The 24,319-nt window shown below is 42.2% G+C and overlaps 1 protein-coding gene across 1 annotated transcript in view; it reads left to right on the forward strand.

The window, feature by feature from the left end:
• The window catches only part of VAV1 (vav guanine nucleotide exchange factor 1), a 71,022-nt gene that overhangs the window by 25,129 nt on the left and 21,574 nt on the right, over positions 1–24,319 (forward strand). Inside the window, exons 2-11 of the mRNA XM_063294386.1 lie at positions 2,183–2,299; positions 7,346–7,404; positions 10,348–10,413; positions 11,370–11,478; positions 11,815–11,907; positions 12,672–12,740; positions 18,874–18,977; positions 20,210–20,309; positions 22,399–22,494; positions 23,010–23,078. Coding sequence (XP_063150456.1) covers positions 2,183–2,299; positions 7,346–7,404; positions 10,348–10,413; positions 11,370–11,478; positions 11,815–11,907; positions 12,672–12,740; positions 18,874–18,977; positions 20,210–20,309; positions 22,399–22,494; positions 23,010–23,078 — 882 coding nt within the window. The remainder of the gene's footprint in view (positions 1–2,182; positions 2,300–7,345; positions 7,405–10,347; positions 10,414–11,369; positions 11,479–11,814; positions 11,908–12,671; positions 12,741–18,873; positions 18,978–20,209; positions 20,310–22,398; positions 22,495–23,009; positions 23,079–24,319) is intronic.

Consider the following 24,319-nt stretch of genomic DNA (forward strand, 5'->3'; position numbering starts at 1 on the left):
AATGTGTAGACCTTTGGCACTAAGGAAACTCAAAAGAGAGGTACTATATCAGCAGGCTTGGGGGAATCTGAAGTTTTGCAGAAATACAAGGAATACTTAAGAACTCCCAAAAGAAAGCTTTATTAGGACTATTGGAAATGGGTAATGAAAAAGAGGATAGGAGGAATGGGAAAAGGTGTGGTTGTCAGGGACATATGCTGAACAGGAGTGCTGCACTCCATATTTTCTTGTAGTTCTTCATATGCTGTATATTACAGTCTGTTTATTCTCAGAATATAAACCCTAATGACATCAAAACTGCACAAAGCGCAGAACTCAAAATCAGCAGGTATGAGGAATCCCAAAGTTTGCAGTAATTTTAAACAAGCAAAAAAGTGGGGGGAGGGAATGGAACTGCTCAGCAAGGATCTGAGCACCTTCAGTGAGACAGAATGGACTGATGGTGGTGGTAGAACATCACGAGGGAGAAGATGAGCTGCCCTTCTGCTATTTCCCTACCGTATGCTGCTGCTGAAAGACTCTTCATCTATTGTGTAGGCCAGCAGGGATTAAGTACATTAATGTAGATCATGATTTGTGAATATGGTACAATATGTGCATGGGATTCCCCAAAAGGGAATTAAGAAATGCATGGTCAGAAGGCCCACAGTGCAGTAGCCCTCATTAGTATATCTTCTGCAGCACTCAATGTTCTGCCTGGAAAGTGTCTAACATTCAGGTCAGCATCATTTTCCTTCCTACCTCAAAAGATCTTCTGGCTGGAAATGGGAATGCTCGTTACTGTACAGTGTAGTTCAGTGAGCAGTGGGACCAGATTTGCTGTTGTTTTGATGGCTAGGAGAGGCAAAGCATGGGTGGAAGAAAGAATCTTTAATTCCTTTGCTGTCCCAGGCTGTCATCACGGCTTGGTTGTCTAGGGTACATTAACTGGAACAGAGGAAGAACTGGAACTCTCCAGTCTGCTCTCACCAACCAAGTGTTATGGGTCAAGATGAAAAGATCTTATAGCATAGTTGAGAAATTAGGATGCTTCCCAGCACCAAATGTGATCCTCAGCAGTTTTCTGAAACAAGCAAATGTGCTGGGGAAACACAACTCTTTCCCCCCATCTGCAATGCATGGGGAAGTCTGCTGTACATGTGATAGAGCGGCTCCTGTCCAGTTAGCTTCCTATATTGACCTCCCCTATTCCGTCTCTGTCATAACAATGGACATTTTGCCACTGTGCTCTTGTTATAGTAACAGCACAGGCAATGGGTCTTTATCTGAAGAGAGTCAGGTTCAGGAAGATATTTTGTCACACTATCCTAGTTTTTGTAAAATATGTTGGCAAATTAAAACATATTCATTTATTACATTTATATCCTGCATTTTCTCAATTTAAGATAGTATACAGGGTTCTCACCTTCCATTTATGAACACAACTGTGTGAGATCACTTACGTTAACAGATAGCAACTGACCCAAGATCAGTAGAAGACATCCTGGCTGAATAGGAACTGTAGCCTGTGTCTTCCTAATCCTTTTTTTAAGCCATGGTGCCACCTCTGTCCCTGTATCTATTCAGGCAACACTCCTACAGCGTCTAATTATGCCACAGGAGTATATTCTCCTTATTAGATCAATTCTGTCTGTGTGAAATGAAAAAAGACCCGACAGTGAAATGCCATCAAAGTGGTTTGCCTTCACATTTGGGTCAATGGCTCTGTCCATATCCAACTATACTAGATTTTCTCTGATTAGTAGGTTAGGTTGAGGAAAAGCCCTGTGCCACTAGCTGCTATAGCCTATCTTGTATTTTTCTTTATAAATTCACACAGCTTAGAGTTACTGAAACATCACTTCGAAGCGTATTGTGCCACGGTTTGAAGTGCAGGTTTCTGTCTTTAAGTAGGCATCAGATTAAAGAATAAAATGGAAGAAATGAAACCTTTAGGGTGAACTTAGTTTTTAAAAAATATAAGCACATCTGCTATTTGTCAGCATCATCTCTTGATAGCCTGGCTCAGAGTTTAAGGCAACCTAGTGCAGTCAAACAGAAATTGCTCAGAGGAAACTAGAAGCTGGTGTTCTGACTGAATTGACTATGCATTTAGTACGTTGAGCTGCTCGCTGAATATGTCCTCGCTGAATATCATATGTTTCTGATAGCCTTATGTCTATTCTTTACATTTCCTTTCCAGTTCCTGTGCCTGAAGAACATTCGAACCTTCCTCGCTACGTGTTGTGAGAAGTTCGGTCTGCGGAAAAGTGATCTCTTTGAGGTCTTTGATTTGTTCGATGTAAAAGATTTTGCAAAGGTGCATTTAAAAAAAAACAGGTTTTGTAGCTCCATGTGATCACCATCAAAGTGCTTTTGATCCTGAATGTTTTGTATCAGTGCAGAGAAGTCATTGTGCTTTACAGGGGAAGTTTCTTGGTCCTCAGTGAGTTCTAGTTTCTGCAGTAGAGCCACGTGGGGAAGGGCAGCTTTAGTTATCCATATCACTTGTTCTCCCTAGTCTAGTTGTTTTCTTCCTAAAAGTAATTTTCAGACCCTTCCAAACCAAGTCCCACTTATAACAAAATGATTTAGCTGGTGCTGTAAGTTCAACTACCAGGATACATTATTCTCTTTCTCTCTTTCTCTTTCTCTCTATCTCTATCTCTGTCTATCATCTGTTCAACTATTACGTTTCTTTATTTGTACAACTTGCATTTGGATGGGCCACAAAGTTATTTAAAACGTTAAAAACCGTAAGACAAGGTAATCAATTACATTTATGAATGGCCCAGTGATATAAGAATAAAAGCGTCAAAAGCTACAAGTCCATTGTAATGTAGACTTTTGAGTAACCTTTATCATACAAGAAAAAAATGAATGAATGGCAACAAGTAAAGTCATGTGCAAATTGTAGCAAATTATTTGTCTCAGAATGAGTTCAGAGGTCATGATAAAATGTAATGGCTATAGACTATATATGGGCTTTGTTGTCGCCCTCTCAGGATTGTGAAACCCTCATTTGGCATGACATCTGAATCAAGCAAACTAGGGTTGGCAGGTCCCTGAAGCTCAGATTCTGAGATTAGGGCCATCTTACTGAGGCAGAAAATTGTACCAGATCGGTCAGTGAAGATCTGTTCTGATACCGCAAAACTTGGAGGAGGGAGGTATTCTAAAGAGGAGCTGTAGATAAGTTTAAAGGCCTAAAACCTTTATGAGATGATACCTCAACCAGCATTTCACAGACATGGATGTATCCCTCCAGACATTCAAGGCAGGTGGATGTTCATATTTACTTTTGCTGATGCCTGCATGTTATAGCTCCAAGCAGCTGCAAACTATCTGATTATACCCTGTCCCAAAGGCTGTTGGCTCTGTCTCTGAGAAGGTATGCCCCAGCTGCTTGAGAGAGCAAAGCGTATTGTGCCATTATTGGTTTAACTTGAGTGCAGCATCGCCTAGCCCTTTCTGAAAAGAGGTGCCATGCAACCTCAACGCTTTGCTGCTGTCCGATATCAGGCGGGTTGCATTCCCAGACCATCTGGTCTCGTTCAACAAGCCTGGGAGCAAGTGAGTGAGCTGTTACCCACAACAGGATGTGAAATATAGCTGGCTGTAGTGGGTGTGTCTAAAGCCTGCCGGTAACATGTGTAGCCTTGCTGCAGAAAGTTTCCTTGAAACCACAGATTGTCAAAAAATGAAGCAAAACAAAACAAACCTGGCATGCTGCAGGAAAAAAGCATTAAAGCATGAACTTAATGTGACAAGGAAAACTAGAAGGGGAAAGATAAAATGTGAAGAAGGTCCATTTGGTCATCTTGTTTAATTCCTTGCCTTACTGTTGATTATTTCATTCCACAGAGCAAAGCTTGAGATTAATCATTATGAATTAATAAGCCTGTTGTATTTATAGACAAAATGGAATAGATATGTGGGTATATATTTTTAACATTAAAAAGGGCAGGAAGAGAAAGCAGAAATTTTCCCCTTTAGTTTCCAGCATCTTAGCCGGGATGGATAGAAATTCATTCTCAAACTTTTGTTTCTTCTCTTGTTCTTTAAACAGAAAAAAAGTTATCACTACCACCCTTTATATCTTGTTCTCTCCTCATCTTTTTGATAACTTCCAAAATCATCCAGTAACCTTTGAGATTTGAATGTGGATTTTGCACATGTCAGTGGGATTGCCTCAGCATTACATAAAACCAACACTTAGTCCCTGCTAACTTCTTTGGTTAGGATCCAGTGTTCTGTACAATTGTTTTTTATTATTTCAGGAGCAGTCAGCCCTCTCTTTTTGGAACAGCATGCCCCTAAGGTGGTCTCCTCCTCCTCCTCCTCCTTTTTTCTTCTTCCTTTTTTGGGTGCCTTCAAGTCCTGGTGACTGCCTGGAGTTTTCTTGTCATGATTTTTAGAAGTGGTTTGCCCTTGCCTCCTTCCTAGGGCTGAAAGAGAGTGACTGGCCCAAGGTCACCCAGCTGGCTTGTGCCTAAGACAGAACTAGAACTCAGGGTCTCTATCCTGGCTCTTTAAGGTCAAGGGTCCCCTCCTTATGTCCTTTAGTGACAGAAGTGAAGTGAAGTGAAGACAGTCCTCTTTCAGAGAGCATTCAGGTAGGAAGATCTTATCTAGTGGTAACAATAGATGTATTAACAGCATTCAATAGTTTTATTTATTCTGAATTTTATTATTGTTATTTTATGGAGGTTTTAGTTTCATCTATTGTAAGCCACCTAGTGTCGTTAAAGTGGCATACAAAACCTGTGTGTTGGACAAAGCTGCCTTAAGGCATGGGCCAAATACCTACTTAGGCCACACTTTTTGGGAGCCTGCTGCCTTTGTCCAGAGAATTTAAGCTAGTTTTAAGAGCTGAGGGCTGAGAAAGAGTGTCTTGCCAATTGAATTTATGGCTGAGGTCAAATTTGAAGTGGGGGATTTCCATATCATGTTCTGAATCACCGTGCTACACCCACTCTGTATAACAAGCATAAAAAGAAGAAAAAATAGTTTTGTCATCTTAAAGACTAACACGTTTATTGTGGCAGCCACAGTTCACACAATGACTATCCAAAGAATTTTGCTGCTGGAGGCAAAGCCCAAAGGGTAACCCCAACCCTGCCAAGATTATCATTTCCAACATTGGCTGAATTTGGGGAGGGGTGGGACACCAGATTAGGGAAGCACATGCTTCATCATTCAGACACCAGTTCCTGCCTTCCATGCTCTCTCTCGTTCATGCACACACATGACACACCTAATGTTGCCATAAAAGTAGGTTTTGACACTTTGCTGCTGACAGGCATGGCTGTGGAATTTCACAAAACAGGTATGTATTATAATCTATGTGATATGCTATGCTATGCTATGATATATGACAGTTTTAAGACATGAGATCTAAAGTAGTTCTTACTTTATGTAATGGGAACATACAATTGTAGGGTGCATTTGCTTTGCTTATAGAAGAACCTCTTATACAAATACTCTGAAATCAGGTACAAATACTCTAGAAAGCCTTAACAAGAAGTAAGACTTGGGATTTGAACTAGATGACTCAATTTGAAACCCTCTATGGTATATTTTTAAACCTGTTACAGCATCACCAAAAATTGACTTTATGACTCTAAAAATAAGTCTTAGATCTTATAACAACTCCTTAACTGCATTATATTAGTCAGTCTTTCTAGATTGTGTTGGAAGGATTGCAAGCAAACTGGTATATATTACCACCTCTACTGAAATATCCATAATGTTGCTCATTTTGGCTGAAAGTATTTGAAGATATTAGAAAAAGTGCATGACCATTTTTAATCATAAATGCTAGTATAGTTACTGTATGTCGCCCATTTTTTCCCAGAAATATAAAAAACTGCAATGGTGGGGAAAAAAAGGTGAAAGGTCCCCTGTGCAAGCACCGACTCATGTCTGACCCTTTGGGGGGATGCTGCTTTCGCAATGTTTTCTTGGCAGACTATAGAGCGGGGTGGTTTGCCATTGCCTTCCCCAGGCGTCACCTTCCCCAGCAAGCAAGCTGGGTACTCACTTTACCCACCTCGGAAGGATGGGAGGCTGAGTCGACCAGAGCAGGCTACCCGAGAATCCAGCTTCCGCTGGGATCGAACTCGGGTTGTGGGGAGAGTTTCAGTTGCAATACTGCCACCTACCACTCTGCACCACACTGCAATAGAAGAAATTAATTCAAAATTTATTGTTAGCTGTAAAATTTACTGTAGCAAAATACTGGAAACTTACAAAATATTATTCTCTGGCTCAATGGTACTTAACAGAGAGGGAAATAGCATTGGCTGAAAAATTAACGTGGCCAGTTTCAAGAATCTTTAAATATTGTTTTATTCACATTGGTGATCTCCATTTTCAGCTATATCAGCAAATGTTTGTCAATTTTCTTTTTGTATAGCAATATTGAATATAGTTTTTTTTTAAAAAAGATTGTACCTTTCCTTAGGATTTCAAATATATATATAATTTATAATTTATAATTATAAATTATATATATAATTTATAATTATTATACAATTATATGTGTGTGTGTATACACACACACAAACACACATATACACACACATACACACCATGCGGGGATGTGTGTGTTTGCTTTTGTGTAATTTTTTAATGCTACATGTTATAATATTTTTGAAAAACAAGAATCAGCAGTTGATAAAGCACTTGTGACTTGGCTTGGAGTGTAAATAAATAAATAAATAAATAAAATAGTTAAAGCACCATAAATTAGTCAGGTAGATTGAACAGAGCAGTTAATTGAAGAATAGTTGATTGTTGTAAACTTTAAAGGTATATTGGCAATTTATTAAAAGAGCAAAATAAAGTGTGTCTAATCAGGGTAGAGAAGGATGTCATCTGAATTATTATTTCTAGATATTCTTGGGATTAAATATTCAACATTCAATCATATTGTAACTTGTATATTATTTTATATCTTGGGGGAGCTAAGTTTAGGGTTAGGGTTAGGGTTAGCAGAGGAGCTTCCACCAACCCTCATCACAACCAGGTTAAGGGATGTGGCTCCTGCCTTGGGGGCTTGGTCTACATGACCTGCCTGGAGAAAAACTGGGGAGTGTATACGTTAAACCGGAGATGAGGCAAGAACTCTCTTGAGGATAGGGACATTGGTGACTCCCACATTTGTGCCTAAAATCTATCATCAGTCAGATTTTTGCAGTTCTTTGGTGTTATATTTATAAGTTTATCGTTTTAATCCGCCAAAGCTCTTCCTGACCTGAAAGGTAATATTTTAAGTCAGTGAGGAGTTAGTAATTAAGTCCTATGATGTCATGACCTGTACATCCCTGAATCTTTTTCTTTCTTGCTCCCTCCTTCCCTGCAGGTAATCGACACTTTATCGATACTCTCTTGGACACAAGTTGCCCAAAGCAAAGGGTTCATGTAAGTGCAAAACAAGTTCGCATATAGCTACGTCAAGGAGACATTTGTACAATTTTCATTTAAAAAACAACCCTTTAATTTGGGTTGCCATGTAGTACACGTCTTTTGTTCTCTGGGTGTATGTGCTGATGTGTGTATAAAGTAATACGACCACTGGACTCTCATGGAAATGGTCTCCTTCAGTGTTCTTACATACCAGCACATTGTCTCTGTCTACTAAATGGCAGCTGCTCCAGGGAAGAATGGTAGTTATTAACAGCCTCCTCTTCCCACCCTCCACTAGGTTAGTAATGCATAAAGTGCAGCAAGATTTCAGTATACTAGAAAATCAGACACCTAGTCCTGGGGTTTTGAGGCTCCCGTGCAATTTACAGAAGTGCTAATTCTGCTGATGTGAGAGTAGATTTGCTGCTTCTCAGGGCCTTTCCCACTGCTGAGCTCCACCTATCGAGTTTGCAGAAAATTACATGGCTGTGAAATTTGCCACCCCCAGTCCCTGTCCTGCCTCTGTTCCCTTTGTTTCAAGTCAGTATTATCACCTGACTTCTCAACAAGTGATGGGTGACAAAGCCTTACGGATATTGAAGCTGCCCTTGGACATAACCAGAAGAAGGGAGGAAATACTACTTTAATATCCATACAGCCAAGGACAATTTAAGGTTGCCTCATTTATGGCAGTGGACAAAATGTAAGCAACATCATGGAGACATGGCAGAGAAAAGATGTTGTAGGGGATGTTTATACAGTGCGAGTGAGGAAAGGCAGATTCCTGCTAGAATTCTCCTGGATAACATGTTTGACTTTATTCAAGATTTCCTTATGAGAGACATAATGTCTTTAAGGTCTTTCCTAACTGAATTCTATTGAAGATTATTCTAGGAACTAATTTTATGTGGAATTCCAGAAAGTAGACCTGAATAAACTCAGAGCACAGATAATTAGGATTCCAGGGCAGGAGAAGCTCAGTATGGGAACAGTTGCTCAAGTCAGATGGGAACTCCTAAAAAAGAAGATACTAAAAACCCATTTACAAATAATTCTAATGAGGAAAAAGATAGCAGAAGAAGCCAATGTGGATCACAGAAAAGCCAGTGAAGATCTGAAAAAAGGACCCAAATAGGATCAGGTGACTAAAGAAGAGTACAGACAAGTAACACAGTAGAGTGGTGGGCATCAGGAATGCAAGAACTCAGAATGAGCTTCTTAAGGATGCTAAGAACTGTTGGATGTCCAAATTTCATGGCACTGGTTCTTTACCAATTCATAGCCTATAGATCATAATGCAGTAGTAGGGGATAGTTAAGGATTTCCTCTGTGTCTCCTCTTTATCCAAGAGGTTGCCAATTAGAAGTCACTTCCTTCTGATTATCTGGTAACCTTGATCCTGGTAGTTTCTCCGGATGGAGTCATGCTCCCAATGGAAAAGGTGGTCTGTGACATAGGGGTCCTCCTGGACTCTATGCTCCTGCGTAAGCAGCAGAGTGGGCCCATGGCTGAGTAGCCCTTTGCCCAGTTTTAATATGCCCATAAGCTCTGCATAGACCCAGGAAACATTGACAACTGTAACCCATGCCCTAATCACTATTTGGCTGGACTACTGTAATGCCCTCTGTGGGGCTGCTGTTGAAGATGGCTCAGGAGCTTCAGCTAGAACCGAAATAGTGGGTAGAATGCTAATAGGGAAAACCTGCTACTCTGGAGCAGCACCTAGTTTGAAATTGCTGCATTGTTTGTCAGTAGGCTTCCTGGCCCAATTCAAGCACTGGTTATAAATCCCAATACAGTATAGCATCAAAGTATATCAGGAATTTCCTTGCCAGAGGTAACTCTGCTTGCCCAGTCCAAACATCTAAAAGGGGTTTGCTGAGGATACCATCCCCACTGGAGGTACAGGAGGTATTGACTACAGTAGATATTAGGTCTTTTCAGCAGTGCCTTTTGCATTTTGGATAATTCTCCCTGTAGGGGTACAATTGGCCCTGACCCCCTTTGAATTTTGCAAGGCTGTGGAGATCATCCTATTTTGATGTTCTTTTGACTTAGGATAATTGTGAGGAACAATCAATTATTGATTTGCATTGTATTGTGGTTATGTAATTCCAAAGTAGCACTGTTCTGGAATAGTGCTAAGCCCATGTTTAAAAGCAGTTGGTACTCAAGAACCAGAGGAAGTTTTGGTAGGTGACTAAGCCTGTTAGTCTAGCTGCCTGTGAACACTTCCCTCCTCCCCCTGCCCCATCCCCATTCCACATTAAGGATAGTGATGGATGGCTGTCTGCCTGTCAGCTGGTGACTTTTGGTTGAAAAGAAGGGCAACAAAGTTCTTGTCCTTAAGGTCCCATTTGCACTGTAAATAAGGACAGCACCGTTTGCCAGTGTTGCATCAGTACATTGCAGCTTTGCTGGCTGGGAAATTCTGGGAGTTGAAGTCCACACACCTTAAAGTTGCTAAGGTTGAGAAACACTGCTCTAGAACTTGTGCCAGGGATGTTCTCCATTAATAGTACTGTGGGATGGGAAAAGGTTGGTCTTTCTTTTCACCATGACTTAGGTTGAGGATAAGAAGTGGCCTTGCTTCTTTCTGAAACACTTATACCGTAAAGACATTGACTTTGACTTCACTTGGAGAAGATTTTGGCCCCACAACCCTGGAACTATTTTTCAAGCATCCTCTTAACTTCTGCTTGATGTAAACAGACAAAACATGCAGTGTTTTCCCTTTGACTTACTGTATTTTGAGAGGATGTAGTCTTGGGTGGCAGCTAAGTTCATCCTGCACAGTCAGTAGTTCCTGCTGAGCGTTAGCCTGAGACTGAGTGGCTAAGCAAAGGTACTATGGCATCTCCAAATATAGTGGATATTACTTTTAATATTTTTATAATTGTGTGATTTGCTTGTGTGGACATGTTTGCCTGAACTTAAAGCATTTTTATTACTTCACAGGCCATTTCCCACAGAAGAGAGCATTGTGGATGATGATATCTACAGTGGTCTGTCAGATCAAATTGAGTAAGAAGCACTTTATTTTGAGAGGGGAAAGATATATCATTCATGTCCTGGAGTTGCTTCTAGTTTTGGGGGTGGAGGGGTAAGGGGTGGAAGGGCTTGAATATATGTACCATTAGAAATTCAGCAAGTAAAACATTTCCTATCACTGCATGATGGAAAAACTGTAGATTTGTTTACTGGTGCAGGCTTTCAGACTACCTTGCCTCTGAAGATGCCAGCCACAATTCTCGAAGCATTGGGAAATCTGTTGTCTAGACCACGGTCACTAAACCCTGAAGCCCAACACTGAGCAACTGTAGATTTGTTTGTCTCTTTCATGGGGGTTATTCACATCATTGTTATAGGAGCACTGGAATACTTGGGAGAAAAAAAGGGCCTATCAGCCCTCTGTGTGCCCCAAAAGGACTATGGTGTTATACTTCACCCGTTTCATGTTAAAACAAAATCACTCTCCAAATCAACATTTCTAAGGACTGTTGCCACTAAATCTCTAGCTTCTGTAACAAAGCAGGACATATTGGGGAAAATGTTTTCAGATTTATATAGGTTCCTAAACTAACAGCATGCAATTATATCTTCCAAAGGAGTCTGGAGAAATGCCAAAACCTGTTGGAACAAATAAAAGATATGAAGAACCTAAGCTCTCTTTTTAAGGAAAATGTCATATTGGAAGTGCACTTAAGATCTTGTTCACTAATATTATTATTGTTAGCTATACTTCAATTTCAGTGCCAAAGGATAGAGATACAGTCCTTCAAAAGTCACATTATACCACCTTTGGGGTTGTTTATACCTGGTACCAGCCTATAATATAATCCAGATGATTTCTTGTCATCAGACTGCCACTAGGATTAAGCTCTCCTAACGTGTGGGATTTTCCATCCTTCTCTGAGAAAGGCTGATCTTGTAAGTTTTACAACATGGGCTTTCCTTTTCCCTCTCTCCTTTTTCACCAGTGACACCATGGAGGAAGATGATGACCTCTATGATTGTGTTGAGAATGAGGAAGAGGAAGGGGATGAGATCTACCAGGACCTGATGAGATCAGAGCCAAGCGTCACACCAGTAAGTAGCTAGGAAGTGGAATTTCCCTGTAAGGCAGAATTAGATGCAAAAGCTCCAAACACCCCAGCAATCTATCCAAAGAAAGCATCACGTATGCAATTTATGTGTTAATAACTTTTCATAGAGGAGAATGACTGCATGTCCCCAACAGATTGTAGGCATTTTAGAAAGAATTAAACCAAATTAAAAATAGGATGGTCTTTTTATTCCCATTTTACAGATGGACACTTAGGCTTAATCTCCTGGCTTCAACATCAGAGCCCATCCAGTCGATAACCTTCCCTCCCTCCGCATATTTTTAAATAAACATGGATTGTGTTTTGTGTCTTGAAACAGCGAATGACTGAACTTGATAAAAGGAAATGCTGCCTTCAGGAGATCCAACAAACAGAAGAAAAATACACAAGCACATTAGAATCTATTCACCAGGTATTTATGCTTGATGACCTTCAGATCCACTGCTTCCTTACCAATAGTTCAGGCTCTACTGTACTTTTCCTGCTGTGCATTTGAAAAGAGCAGCTTTCTTGGGGAAAAATTAATTGATAAGGAAGACACAAGCAGCAGAAAGTGAGCAACTCAGGCCCTGACTGGGTATCAGAAAAGAAATAAAAATGGGGTTGGTCCATTGTTCATAGCTATTGAAAGATAAGTTGTGGTCTTGACTGTGTGCAGAACCCCCCAGGGCTTCCTCTCCCCAATTAATTACTCAGCAACTTCGAAAAAATGGACCAAACGTGCTGTGTTACTTTTAACATAATAGGGACTGTGCCAAATCCACACCCTTCTGGGTTCTCCACATCTGTATTTGACTTGCATAGGCTGCAGGGAGGTGCAGGAGACGTTTGAGTGGAACACACTCAGGCAGACATGTCTTCTAAGGTGGCAGGAGCTTCCACAGTCAATGAAAAAAATGCCTGCCTCATCTCCTTGCTATGGTCATTCCTAATCCAGCAATGGAGGTCAAGTACTACAGTAAGAACATGCCCTCACTTCATTTTTTGAGTCTCCTGACCTTCTTCCACAAGGTCTTTATGTGTGAATGGTGCAAATCTGGGGTTGTTGGGTTGTCTTGGTTCCTCCCAACATGAAGTGTTCATTCACTTAATACTATATATTTATCCCTCTTCAGTATCTTCCCTCTTGAATTATCTTGTTACTGAGTCATTTCAACCAAAATGTGTTCTTTCCAGCATTTTATGAAACCACTGCAATTGTTCTTGCAACCTCAGGAGCTTGAGAATATTTTTATTAATATTGAGGTAAGATATTTCTGTGCTTTTGATTACACTGATTTTTCAGGAGTTCTTTATCAGTAGTCCTAGATAGATGTAATGTACCACCTTACCGTAGAGCTTCAAGAAGTAAATTCAATTAGTTCAGTGCAAGAGCAGACAAGGCATTGCCCTCCAGGTACTTGGGAAAAACTTCCATGAGCCCTCATCAGGATTCCACTGTTCTGAAACCTATAGTCAGAAATGCTTCCAGCATCCAGGAAATTTGCTTCCAACATAGCAAAATGCAAACTCCAAAATCAATTCCAGTGTAGAAGCCATGACAGCGGCAAAGAAACATGAAGGTTTCAGTTCTATTATGCATGCTAAAGTTTGCTGCTTACTAATATAGTTTCACACCATACGGCAGCACTAATATGTAGGAACAGGAGATAAATCAAGTCTGTAGAAGAAAGATGATGGAAATATGTTAATGATTAAAATTAACAATAGCAGCCAGAAGTACCCAGATCCTGAGCATTGTGCCCAGGTGTAATGGTTGCCTAATCCCAAATACTCAGTCTCACAAGCCCGGGCTTAAAGATAACTGATTTATTAAAGGAATAGTATGCAAATACAGAGAAAGCTGAGAATGAGCCAAAGCGTGCGAAATACAAACTAAATACCCTCGCTTCAAACCCAATCCCGCCCCTCACCCCACCATAGTAACCACCCCCTCCCAGGTGTTGGCAACCGTCACACATCGGCCTGGGAAAGTAACCTTGAATACATGTCATAACCCAAACATACATTCCTGCAGAACAGCAAAGAGATTACAGCCTGGCACGGCTGAAATTCCCCTCCCCGCAAATGACAGACACGGAACAGGAAAGTGACATGTGAAACGTTACGATGTATTCAAACCATTGGAACGATGAACATGACATATCGCCCCCCTTAAAGAAACTAAACAAAGCAGCAGGTTCATGTGGCTAGGCAGAATAAAGACGGGCGAAGTGATTTTACAGTGTGGGACACGCATCAGCAACTATACATAGGAAGACACGCATCAAAGAACTCACATGTGAAACGCTCCAATTCATCTCTACATAAAATCTAAGCATTGGCATGAAACTCAATGGCACAGTCTGTCTTTTGGTGCGGCGGTAAGCGATCTGCTTCCTTCTCTCCAAACACATCTGCAAAATCTTGGTATTGCTTGGGCAGTCCTTCTAGGGGTTCAAGTGTTTGTACAGTGGTGGTAGCCACCCGTCCACCCTCAATGTCCTCCAATAAGTCTTTTTCTGGTGCTTTATAAAATCCATCAGCAAACGTTACAGTTCTATGCAGCCAGTTGATAAAAGGGTTTTGTTGTACAAACCAAGGCATTCCCAAAATGACTAAAGGACCCCTCACTGGAGCTATGACAAAAGGTAATTTCTCCCAATGGGTACCCATTTGCAAAGCCACCAGTCCTGTGGAGTGAGTGACCGCTTTTCCCCCAGCCATAGTTCCGTCCAATTGCGTGAAGATCATTGGCCGTTGCAAAGGGAACGTGGGCAGTTCTAAGGCAGCTACAATATCGGGATGCATTAGCGAACGTGAACAACCTGAATCTAGCATAGCCCAGACTTCCACAGTTTTGGTTCTAGATCCCAATTTCAATTTGACAGTCAGTGTAGGAAATTTCCCACTCACCGAATCGTGGTCGCGCCTGGTTTCTTCCACCTGCCCAACGGCGCCCTTCAGAGCAGGTGGTAGCCTTTTCCCGCTGGCTGGTCGAACTGTAATTCCTCCTCCTCTTCCCCAAATGGGAGGTCTGAAGGGTCGACTTCTGCGCAGGCAGCCCTCATCTTACGCGGTAATGATGGCGATTTTCCCGACGATTTCCCTGGCCGTTCCTCCGGTCTGCGTTTCGGGCACAAAGTGGCACGATGCCCTTCCTTCCCGCATCTCAGGCATTGACCTTTCGCAAATCGTCGTTCTCTTTCTTCCTCCCAACTTTTTGTTTTAGGGCGGCTTGAAAATCCCATGGCACGAGCCCCTTTACTTGCTCTGCCCTGCTTCAGTTCCTTGCTATGGGCGAACGTTTCTAGAGCGTTTTCCGCGCTGCCTGCCAACTGTATCCACCCATACAACGTTTTGGGGTCGTCCCGACACAAAGCCCACCGGAGGACTTCCGTCTCCAGTCCTTGTTTAAACATTTCCACTAAAGTTGACTGAGACCAATCCTCCACCTTTCCCGCCAGGGCTTTAAATTCCAAAGCGTAGTCTGCGACGGAGAGGGTTCCCTGATAAAGTTTTTTCAGTGCCCTTTTCGCTCTCTCTTGGGCCAAGGGGTCTTCAAAATGCTGTTTTAGTGCCCACAGAAACTCATCAAAGTCCTCTAACTCCATAGCTTCTGTTTGGCATAACTGCACATACCAATCCGCTGCCCTCCCCTTCAGCTTGTTGGCAATAATATTAATTTTACCCTGTTCCGAACGAAAACATCGCCCCCAATCTTCCATATAATGTCTAGCATTGGTAATGAAAAAAGAGAGCTTGGTAGGGTCGCCATCAAACTTTATCCCAAACGGTGGAAGGGTTCTTATCGGTTCCGCCAGCTGTGATGGCTCCACAAATGTCAACGCACGTCGAGCCCCCAGTGGTGGCCGATCCCTGGTTGCTCTCGACTCCCTTCCCCTCGATTGTCGGGAAGTCCGAGTCCTACTTCTTCCCCTGAGTGACGGGGACCTCTCTCTTGGGTTAGCCAGTTGGGTGGGGTCTTCCTCCCAATCTTCCTGCAGGGACCCCGACCCTCTGAGGATATCCTTCAGGAGGGCCACTATCATGTCCATTTTATCCTCTATTGCTTTCATGCGGGCAGGGGTGACAGGCTCTTCTAAGGGTCCCGTGGTCACTACCACCCTCGGTGATAAGGGGATTTCATGTTCCCAGGATGGCTGTGGTGATTCCCTCCCCGTTCTTGCTTCCACCTCGGGTTGGAGTTCACCCCTTGTAGCACCCTGCACCGCCAACAATAAATCATCCAATTGGGCATCCCGCTTATCTCAACGTGCTGCCCTTTGGGCTCGCGAACTCAGAGCTACCAGGGTCTTTGTCGAGTCCGGCTCTTCTTCGCTCCCATCACTCTCGCGTAGTTGAGGTTCTGTCATCGCTAGCGCTCCCTTTTACCCAAACTTGGATGGGGCTAGCGGAAGATGATATAAATGATTCTCAGCTTTATGTAATGGTTGCCTAATCCCAAATACTCAGTCTCACAAGCCCGGGCTTAAAGATAACTGATTTATTAAAGGAATAGTATGCAAATACAGAGAAAGCTGAGAATGAGCCAAAGCGTGCGAAATACAGACTAAATACCCTCACTTCAAACCCAATCCCGCCCCTCACCCCACCATAGTAACCATCCCCTCCCAGGTGTTGGCAACCGTCACACATCGGCCTGGGAAAGTAACCTTGAATACATGTCATAACCCAAACATACATTCCTGCAGAACAGCAAAGAGATTACAGCCTGGCACGGCTGAAATTCCCCTCCCCACAAATGACAGACACGGAACAGGAAAGTGACATGTGAAACGTTACGATGTATTCAAACCATTGGAACGATGAACATGACACCAGGTCCTGGTTGGGAGGTTGAGCCTGTTTTGACATGGTGTTTGTTCTTTTCTAGATTTTGCTCTTTGGGTGAATCGTTTGGGTGGCCATATGAATCGATATCATAAATAAATAATAAGCACAAGAATAATAAAGATTTTAAAATTTATTTTCTGACATAAATGTAACTCTCACATCTATGTCTATATCTACACCTACACCTATATCTATTACTTAAGGACTAAATAAATGGATAAAAATATTTAGTTTCCTCATAACCAGCTCAGTCCCCTTCACTTCTATCCCTACGCAGCTGACATTGATTAGCAGACTAAGAGGACAGAGCCCACCATCCCACAACTAGCCTGGCCAGTGATGGATTTTACTGGGACTGCATTCCAGTGGTCAGCCAGCATGGTTCCAGTGTCCTCCATAGCATAATAATATCCTTTGGCCCTGGTAGTCATAGCCTGTCCATATGGAGCCAGACAACCCCAGCCATGAAGCCTTCCCTGTCCTCCTTCCACTTTGCCACCAGCACACACCTACATTTTTACGAATAATGCATATACATTTGTAGTGATTTGCAGTAGATGTGTCTGTTGCATTTTGATGCAGAAAGTATCCAGGTTTCATGACAACAGAGCACGCAAAATCTCCTGTGTACCACATTTAAATGAACTGCACTGTGTGCTACGGACTGTTAGAGTCTAATAACCTCCCTCCTGGACAGGCTTTCATTCTGCCACACTTGCGGCCTAGACTTCCTTCCTCTGCTGTGTCCTCTGTAACCTTGCTGGTTTGAGTCTGCATATGTGTCATTGCTTCCCTCCTCTCTTTCCATGGCCAGAATGATTCATGTGCAAAATTGAGCCATTTATTTTAAATGAGAATTTTGTGGCTCAATTCTCAGTCCTGAAATAGCAGCAGAATTCTGATTCAATCCAAGTCAGAGGAGCCTTTGGAGTCATTATCCTTTCCCGTGAATGGGGTTTCCAGCCATACATGCATGAAACAAGAAATAGAGTTCCCCAGACCTTGGTTTTTGTTTTGGCTGGCTCCAGGTTGTACAAAATACTGCATTATTGCCCTAGAGCTTTCTCCTTTAATCTGCCATACCCAGGGTCTGGCCACAAATATCAAAAATCTTTCAAACATGAGAAGGTTCAATAATTTTATCTGGCCATTGGAATGTCTTAAAATCCTTTTACAACAATAACATCCAAGGCCTGAGCAAGGGGCATTTCTTACTATATTCCTGCAGAATCTTCCTCAGTAACTGTTTCCTTAAAAAATGTTTCTTACATATTTTTTAACTTTATGGAGAATATTTGCTTCTCTCAATTTGCTTCCCTTTAATTCCTCTTTGCTTCTATATGTTTGTATGTATTACAAAACTTCATTTCTAAATGGCACGGCTAGGATGAAACTTTAAATCAAAATAATTCCCCCTGTGTTCAGTGGAATTTAATCTCAAGAAAATGTGTAAGATTTTTTCCTCCTCCTCCTCCTCCTCCTCCTCCTCCTCCTCCTCCTCCTCCTCCTCCTCCTCTTCTTTAAAACAACTATACATGCATAAGAAGGGAATAGCCAGTACCCAAAAGGCAAATTAAAAAAAAATTAGGAAATTAGAATTTCCGTGGCATTTAAATTCAACAATTTAAAATTATCAAAAAGATAAAAAAGAAGAAAAACAGAGACAATTATTAAAGCAAGTCTCTTTATTTTCAATATTTTTATCCTACCTTTCTATAAATGCTTAGCATAACTTGGACATAGCATCGTTACCTTTTGGACAATTGCCTGGAGGAGTTAATCTAGAACAGAAATGCCCCATGTTTACCACAGAATGCAGGGCCTGCTGGGTAGATTGAGCATTCCCTGAATAAAGCTGAAGCTATTGCAGGTGGCTTTCCTACTAGTAAACCAGTGGGAGAGTGTTTTGTTGTTGTTGTTGTTGTTAAAAAAAGGGCTTGCCATAAGAAAGAAAAAAGATTGTCCTTCCACCCTGCTACCTTTGCCTGTCTTGGCCAGCAGGCTTTGGAAGTAATGATTCATCGGTGCCAAAACTGGGTGGCTTTAGAGAGGACAGTACCTGCCCAGAGTGGAAAATCACTCCTTATATCTTAGAATGAATGAAAACTACAGTCAAAAGGTTAAGCTAAAACTGCAGTATAAAAATACTGATATTAAAACATCCAGTCAAAAATAGTATCTCAAGCCTGATGGAACTGAAAGATTAATAACTTGCCAAAAACATAAGCAATGAGATCTGGTAGACTTCTTCAACAAGACATTCCAAAGCCATCATAGCATCGTCAAGACAACTTCACTCCCCCAATTTTACCCTTTGCTCAAATGATGCTTGTCCAGTTTTGACCCCTTAAACATCCTTAGAGGGTCTTTCCTGTATTGCCAACCCCTATCCAGCAGCTAAACACAGAGGAGTGAGAAGAGAGAAAACTCTCCCTTGGTTATCGATATTGTTCTTGCTCAGTTTTTATGCTAGTAGAAATACCAGATGCAAACAAACCAACAAATGAGTTATACTTTTTCATTGATTTTTGTACTCCATCAGGAGCTTTTGAAAGTTCATCGGTGCTTTCTGGTGGATCTGAAGAACGCTTTGTCTTTTAACCACTCGCAGAATCTCTACCAAGTGTTTATCAAGTACAAAGAAAGGTAAGTTCCTTCCGCAACAGGTCTAAAGCTCTCCAGAAATTATGGAAATCTAGGCCAAAGGTGCCCCAGCCCCTTATCATATCCAGCATGCTACAGGTTATTTGAGATTGTGGCATAGAGGTATTTTCTCTTTCATACAAATCCAGCCCTTTCCTTGAATTAGCACTACCAGATCTGGGCTGCAAAATGTGTAATTCAGGGTTTCTCAACTTTAGCAACTTTAAGACGTGTGGACTTCAACTCCCAGAATTCCCCAGCCAGCAATGGGGAATTCTGGGAGTTGAAGTCCACACGTCTTAAAGTTGCTAAGGTTGAGAAACCCTGGTGTAATATATCAAGAGCTGCACAAGTATTATTGTTTCATGAATAGCTGAATGTGACTGTTGAAATGCACTGCTATATAAAAAAACTGATACCAGTTGTACCAGATACCTTGACCGTTATTGTTAGGTCCATGTATTGTACCAGATGCCTTGACCATGTATGGTTATACATGGTTTGTATGTCTTTGGAAAGATGCCATTTCTATACTGTCCCATGCTGATATCTAACACAACAGGCATGTTGTTCTATGCCCACCCCAGAAGCAGATATCTTAGATTAGGACTACCTAATCTGTCTGCAAACATTCAGATGTCCACTTGGTCATTCAGTCATTTAGTCAGCTCTGGACATAATTTCATCAGGACTGGGTCTCAATAAATGCTTCTTTGAGTTCTTTCATAAGTTCTTGCTAGCGTCATGAAAAATAGTATTGAGCCACCTTGTTTTCTGTCAGGCCCTTTCTCAATTGTCTTTGATTTTTCCTCACGTGTCTTTGCCTCCTCAAGTGTCCTAAATATTAAAGCTTTAGCTTCATTATTAGTTCTTCCATTGAGCAGTCTGGTTCTACTTCATTTAGGACTGAATGATGTGTTCTCCTTGCAGTGCAAGATGGAAACAAAGAGAAATAGAAAACTCTAACTCAGCTGCCATCTAGTAGCCATCCATATTTTTGGAGCCCAGATCCAGCAGCCCAATCGCTTAATTTCCCTGTGTTTCCAGGGAAACATAAAATATAAAAATTAAATCAAATAACTAAGTGCTGTTTAACATTCAGAATTGGACTCTTCACCCAAACAAACACTAACACTCACTAGCAATATACGCAGTAACAGCCACTGTTCAAGGGTGAGCATTTCTCTATAGATATGTAATCTCCATTTACCCCCGTTTCTTATGCTTCTCTTAAGGTTCTTACTCTACGGTCGCTACTGCAGTCAGATAGAAGCAGCTACTAAACACCTAGACCAAGTATCAAATAGCAATGTGGATGTGCGCATGAAACTAGAGGTAAGAGATGCTATTTTTCTTTCATACCTGTGCTGGACTCTCCCATTGCACTGGAAAGCTGCTCTATCCATTGTTCCCAGTGGTTGGGATTGCTTTCATTATGATCTATGGGACCCATATCTGTGCTGCCAGAACTGGATGACAACTAGATGGCAACAAAGAAATATAAAACTCTTGCCCTTTGTTGCCATCTAGTGATCATTCAGGTTTTTTGCAGCACAGATATGATAATCCTATTATTGGCCTGTTCCTCCATCAACCTGATTCCTGCCAGATGAATTGGGATTCAGTTCCTATAATTCCCAGATAGCATGCTCGGAGGGCAAGTGGGGGAAGACTGGTTAACTTTTTTTTTTTTAAAAAGTATTTCTTCAACGTATGTTGCTATATAATTTTTGTTATATAACTTGCATGCTGTCATAATGCAGTAGAATTATACTAAAATGCACTGCTCCTCCTCACTTTAAAGCAGCCACGTTGATCCTGTTCCGATGTGGGGGGAAAAGCAGGGTAAGGAGGAGCCGGAGCAGGCAATTGGAAGCAGAGCATCAGAAGCTCTGAGGGTTTCCCTGGTGGACTTGAGGTGGCCACTGGCTGCTTTTTCCCTCTTTTCCTGACCCCTGGTGGACTTGAGCCAACTTGTGAAGCAGTGACATTGCTCACCCTCAATTGTTGCAGCCAGGAGTGGGTCTTTCAGTGGCTGAACCCTTTCCCCATGGGGAGGGCCCATCTGAGAAGTTTGCCTTGGGGCCCAGAGAGCTCTCCTTATACCCCAGGTGAGAACATTTCATTAGCCAGAAATGAGCAAGTTTTTGCTGGTCTGGGCTGAAATCTGTTGTTATTTTGATGCCAAGGGCTGTACTGGGTGGTCTGGTTGCAATATCATAATGCCTCATCATATAAGTGGGCAGGGCTAAGGTTTGGGGGTAGATGAGGGGTTTCTTAATATTAATTTTGAAGTTTTAAACCAAGACTTAAACAATTATTAATTTTATTTTCTGCCTAAAATATAGTGAAAACCTCACCAAATTTCACTGCGAAATTGCCAGAGTTTGGAGAAACATTCAGAAGGGGATATGGGCATGTATAGGAAAAAATTCAACCCATGGTCTACAGACTATCCTTTGTTCTCCTGGAAAAGCTGCCCCTGAGCATGCTGTTCAGGCTAGTTGTGGCAGTCCTGCAAAACTATTCCAAGCACCGGGCCAAATGCTCATTCAGAATAATGGCCCTTCAGAGCAGGCTGTGCAACTTTCAGGGAATCAAGTGTCTATTGAAGGCTGCACTCCTACCAATAGATGGGGTCAGGAAAAATATATTTGAATAAATTTCAGGTGCAGTCAAATTAATACACCAATTCATTTAATAATGCTCCTTTCTCTCTGTTACATTAAAACTGAAAATTCAACAGCCACTTTTGGAAGGTTCTGGTCCTCTGCTCCACCTTGAGTGATCTTGGGTAATCAGAGAAAGCTCTAAAGAACAAAGCCACTCCAGCAAAAATCAAATGCACAAAATAAAACCCCAGAATAAATGGAAAAAGGAAAGACAGTGTCATGTCCTATTACCTCAAGTGGACAAAAGCCTTGCTAGTCTGGTGCAATACCAGTGGGTCTTGTAGCTACTCCAAGGCTCTAGATGCAGACACACAGTCTTACCACTGGCATACTAAGTTAAAAACAGGAAGTCAGGAATGGTAAATGTGGTTTTGCTGGTCTGGAGGGTCAGGGAGATGACCTTGAGGAAAATAGGCAAGAACTGTTACATAAGCCAAGAGAGTTGAGACATTCATTAAGTCCTGGGATATAAGGTAATATTCAAAAGGGACTCAGGAAGGCTTCTCCCTGATCCACTGGGATATGAGAGGGAATGGAGGGACAGCACAATCAGGCTTGCAAGATTCTGTTACTAAAGCCTATCTCAATAAAGTACAGTTCTAATCTTCCTGTGGAGTCAGTTTCCTGATATGGTCTACTTCATAGGGCTGAAAGCTGGTAAGGTGTACTTTGGCCTTGTACAATAGCTTTTTCCCTCTGCTGGAGAACTGTAAATGGCTAATGAACCATGAATCATGATTTTTGCCTTTCAGGAATGTTCCCAACGGGCCAATAACGGCCGCTTCAGCCTGCGTGACCTCCTCATGGTACCCATGCAGCGGGTCCTGAAATATCATCTGCTCCTTCAGGTAACAATGTTCTATCAGATTACGTCTCCCGTGCCATGGAGAGGGAACAAAGAACGGAGGAAGGAGGAGTGATGCTCAGAAAACTTGTGGCAGGGTCTTTTCTGCAGCTTTCTCTCCTGTTGAGTTGGGCTGGAGAAATTCCCAGGAAGTTGAGCTCAGCTGACCAAGCCAGTTCCTTGATCTAAATCAGAAAGGTTGGGGGTGGGGTTTTGATAGAAGACAAAGAAGAAACTGGAAGCCAAGAATCTTAACTTTGCTTAGACAAGGTTTCCTGCCTTGAGTCTCCTGCCTCTTCTTCCTAGGGACTTCTTCAAAGCAACTGAACTTCCTGGACTACCTCTACCTCTTTGTGCCTTGGGATAGGACTTCACAATTCATACAGTCAAAAACTCCACCTTAGTTTCAGCTTAGTGTTAGTGGAGATGTGGCACATGAATATCAGACAACACAAAATAGCTATTTTATCACGTAATTGTGAAGCCCGCTAACTCCTTTGGCTCCCTTCTTTCTTCTAGGAGCTGACCAAATACACACCAGAGCCAACTGAAAAGGAGAACCTGAGGCAAGCGCTAGACGCCATGCGGGTGAGAGACACATCTTGACCCAAAAGCAAGAAATGTCTGTGGGCCTAGGAATTCTGGGCATAGTTAAAAAGGAGACTGGGAATTTAAGATGGTAGCTGCTATGAACCTGTAGCTCTGCTGGAGCAACCATAGTAAAGGTAAAGGTTTCCCTTGACGTAAAGTCCAGTCGAGTCCGACTCTAGGGGACGGTGCTCATCTCCGTTTCTAAGCCTTGGAGCCGGCGTTGTCCATAGGACACTTCCGGGTCATGTGGCCAGCATGACTCGCGGAACGCCGTTACCTTCCCGCCGAAGCGGTACCAATTAATCTACTCACATTTGCATGTTTTCGAACTGCTTGGTGTGCAGGAGCTGGGATTAACAACGGGAGCTCACCCCGCCGCGCGGTTTCGAATCGCCGACCTTCCGATCGACAGCTCAGCGGTTTAACCCGCAGCGCCACCGCGTCCACCGGAGCAACCATAGCCATAGTCTAAACATCAGTGATCAGGAGAGAAACTTTCTCAGTCCTGCTTCCTGTAATAATGCTTGAAATGCCAGAGATTAAAGAGGAGGAGGAAGAGGCAGAGGAGGCGTATAGAACATTTGCTCCACTCTAACCTAAGGGTTTCCCGCTTGGGACTACAACTCTCATCAACCCAGCTGCCAAGGATAAGTTGAATTGTAGCAAAACAGTATTTGGAGGTCAAATTGGTTTACATTATTTCTATAGTGCAGGACTCAGTCAGATAATTTATTCAGTTCCTCAAAAGGTTGCTCCAGAGGAAAACTACTGTGTCTTGGGTGTTTGGGGAAAAGTTTGGATATTGTCATGAGTAAGGAAGGCAAGCAGGGGGCTCCCATCCAGACTGTTAAGCGCATGCATAGTACTGAGGAATTGGGCAGCCATTCAAAGAGACACAGATCGGGACCGCCTTGACCTTTGGGTTTTATATGTCTGGGTTTTTCCCACGCTTCTTCAGTTTGTTGGGATTCCTGTTATGTACTAGCAATAAAACATTAGAGACCAGTTCCTTGTCTCAGCATGTTTCCTGGCTGTTAGGACAGATATAATTTTCTTGGGGATTTTGTTGATATAGGACATATTTTTTTCTGTTTGGAAGAAGGTTGCCCAAGACAACCTTAAGTTTTGTGCTTCTACCTTATATGGAGAAACATGATCGTTCGCTCTGGGGTGAGCTTGGAATGAGGAAATAACAACTCCAGCTGCCCACAAGAGCCCACATGAAAGCAAAATAATGG

This window comes from Candoia aspera, chromosome 2 (genome assembly GCF_035149785.1).
Source record: "Candoia aspera isolate rCanAsp1 chromosome 2, rCanAsp1.hap2, whole genome shotgun sequence".
In the NCBI taxonomy this organism is placed as follows: domain Eukaryota; kingdom Metazoa; phylum Chordata; class Lepidosauria; order Squamata; family Boidae; genus Candoia; species Candoia aspera.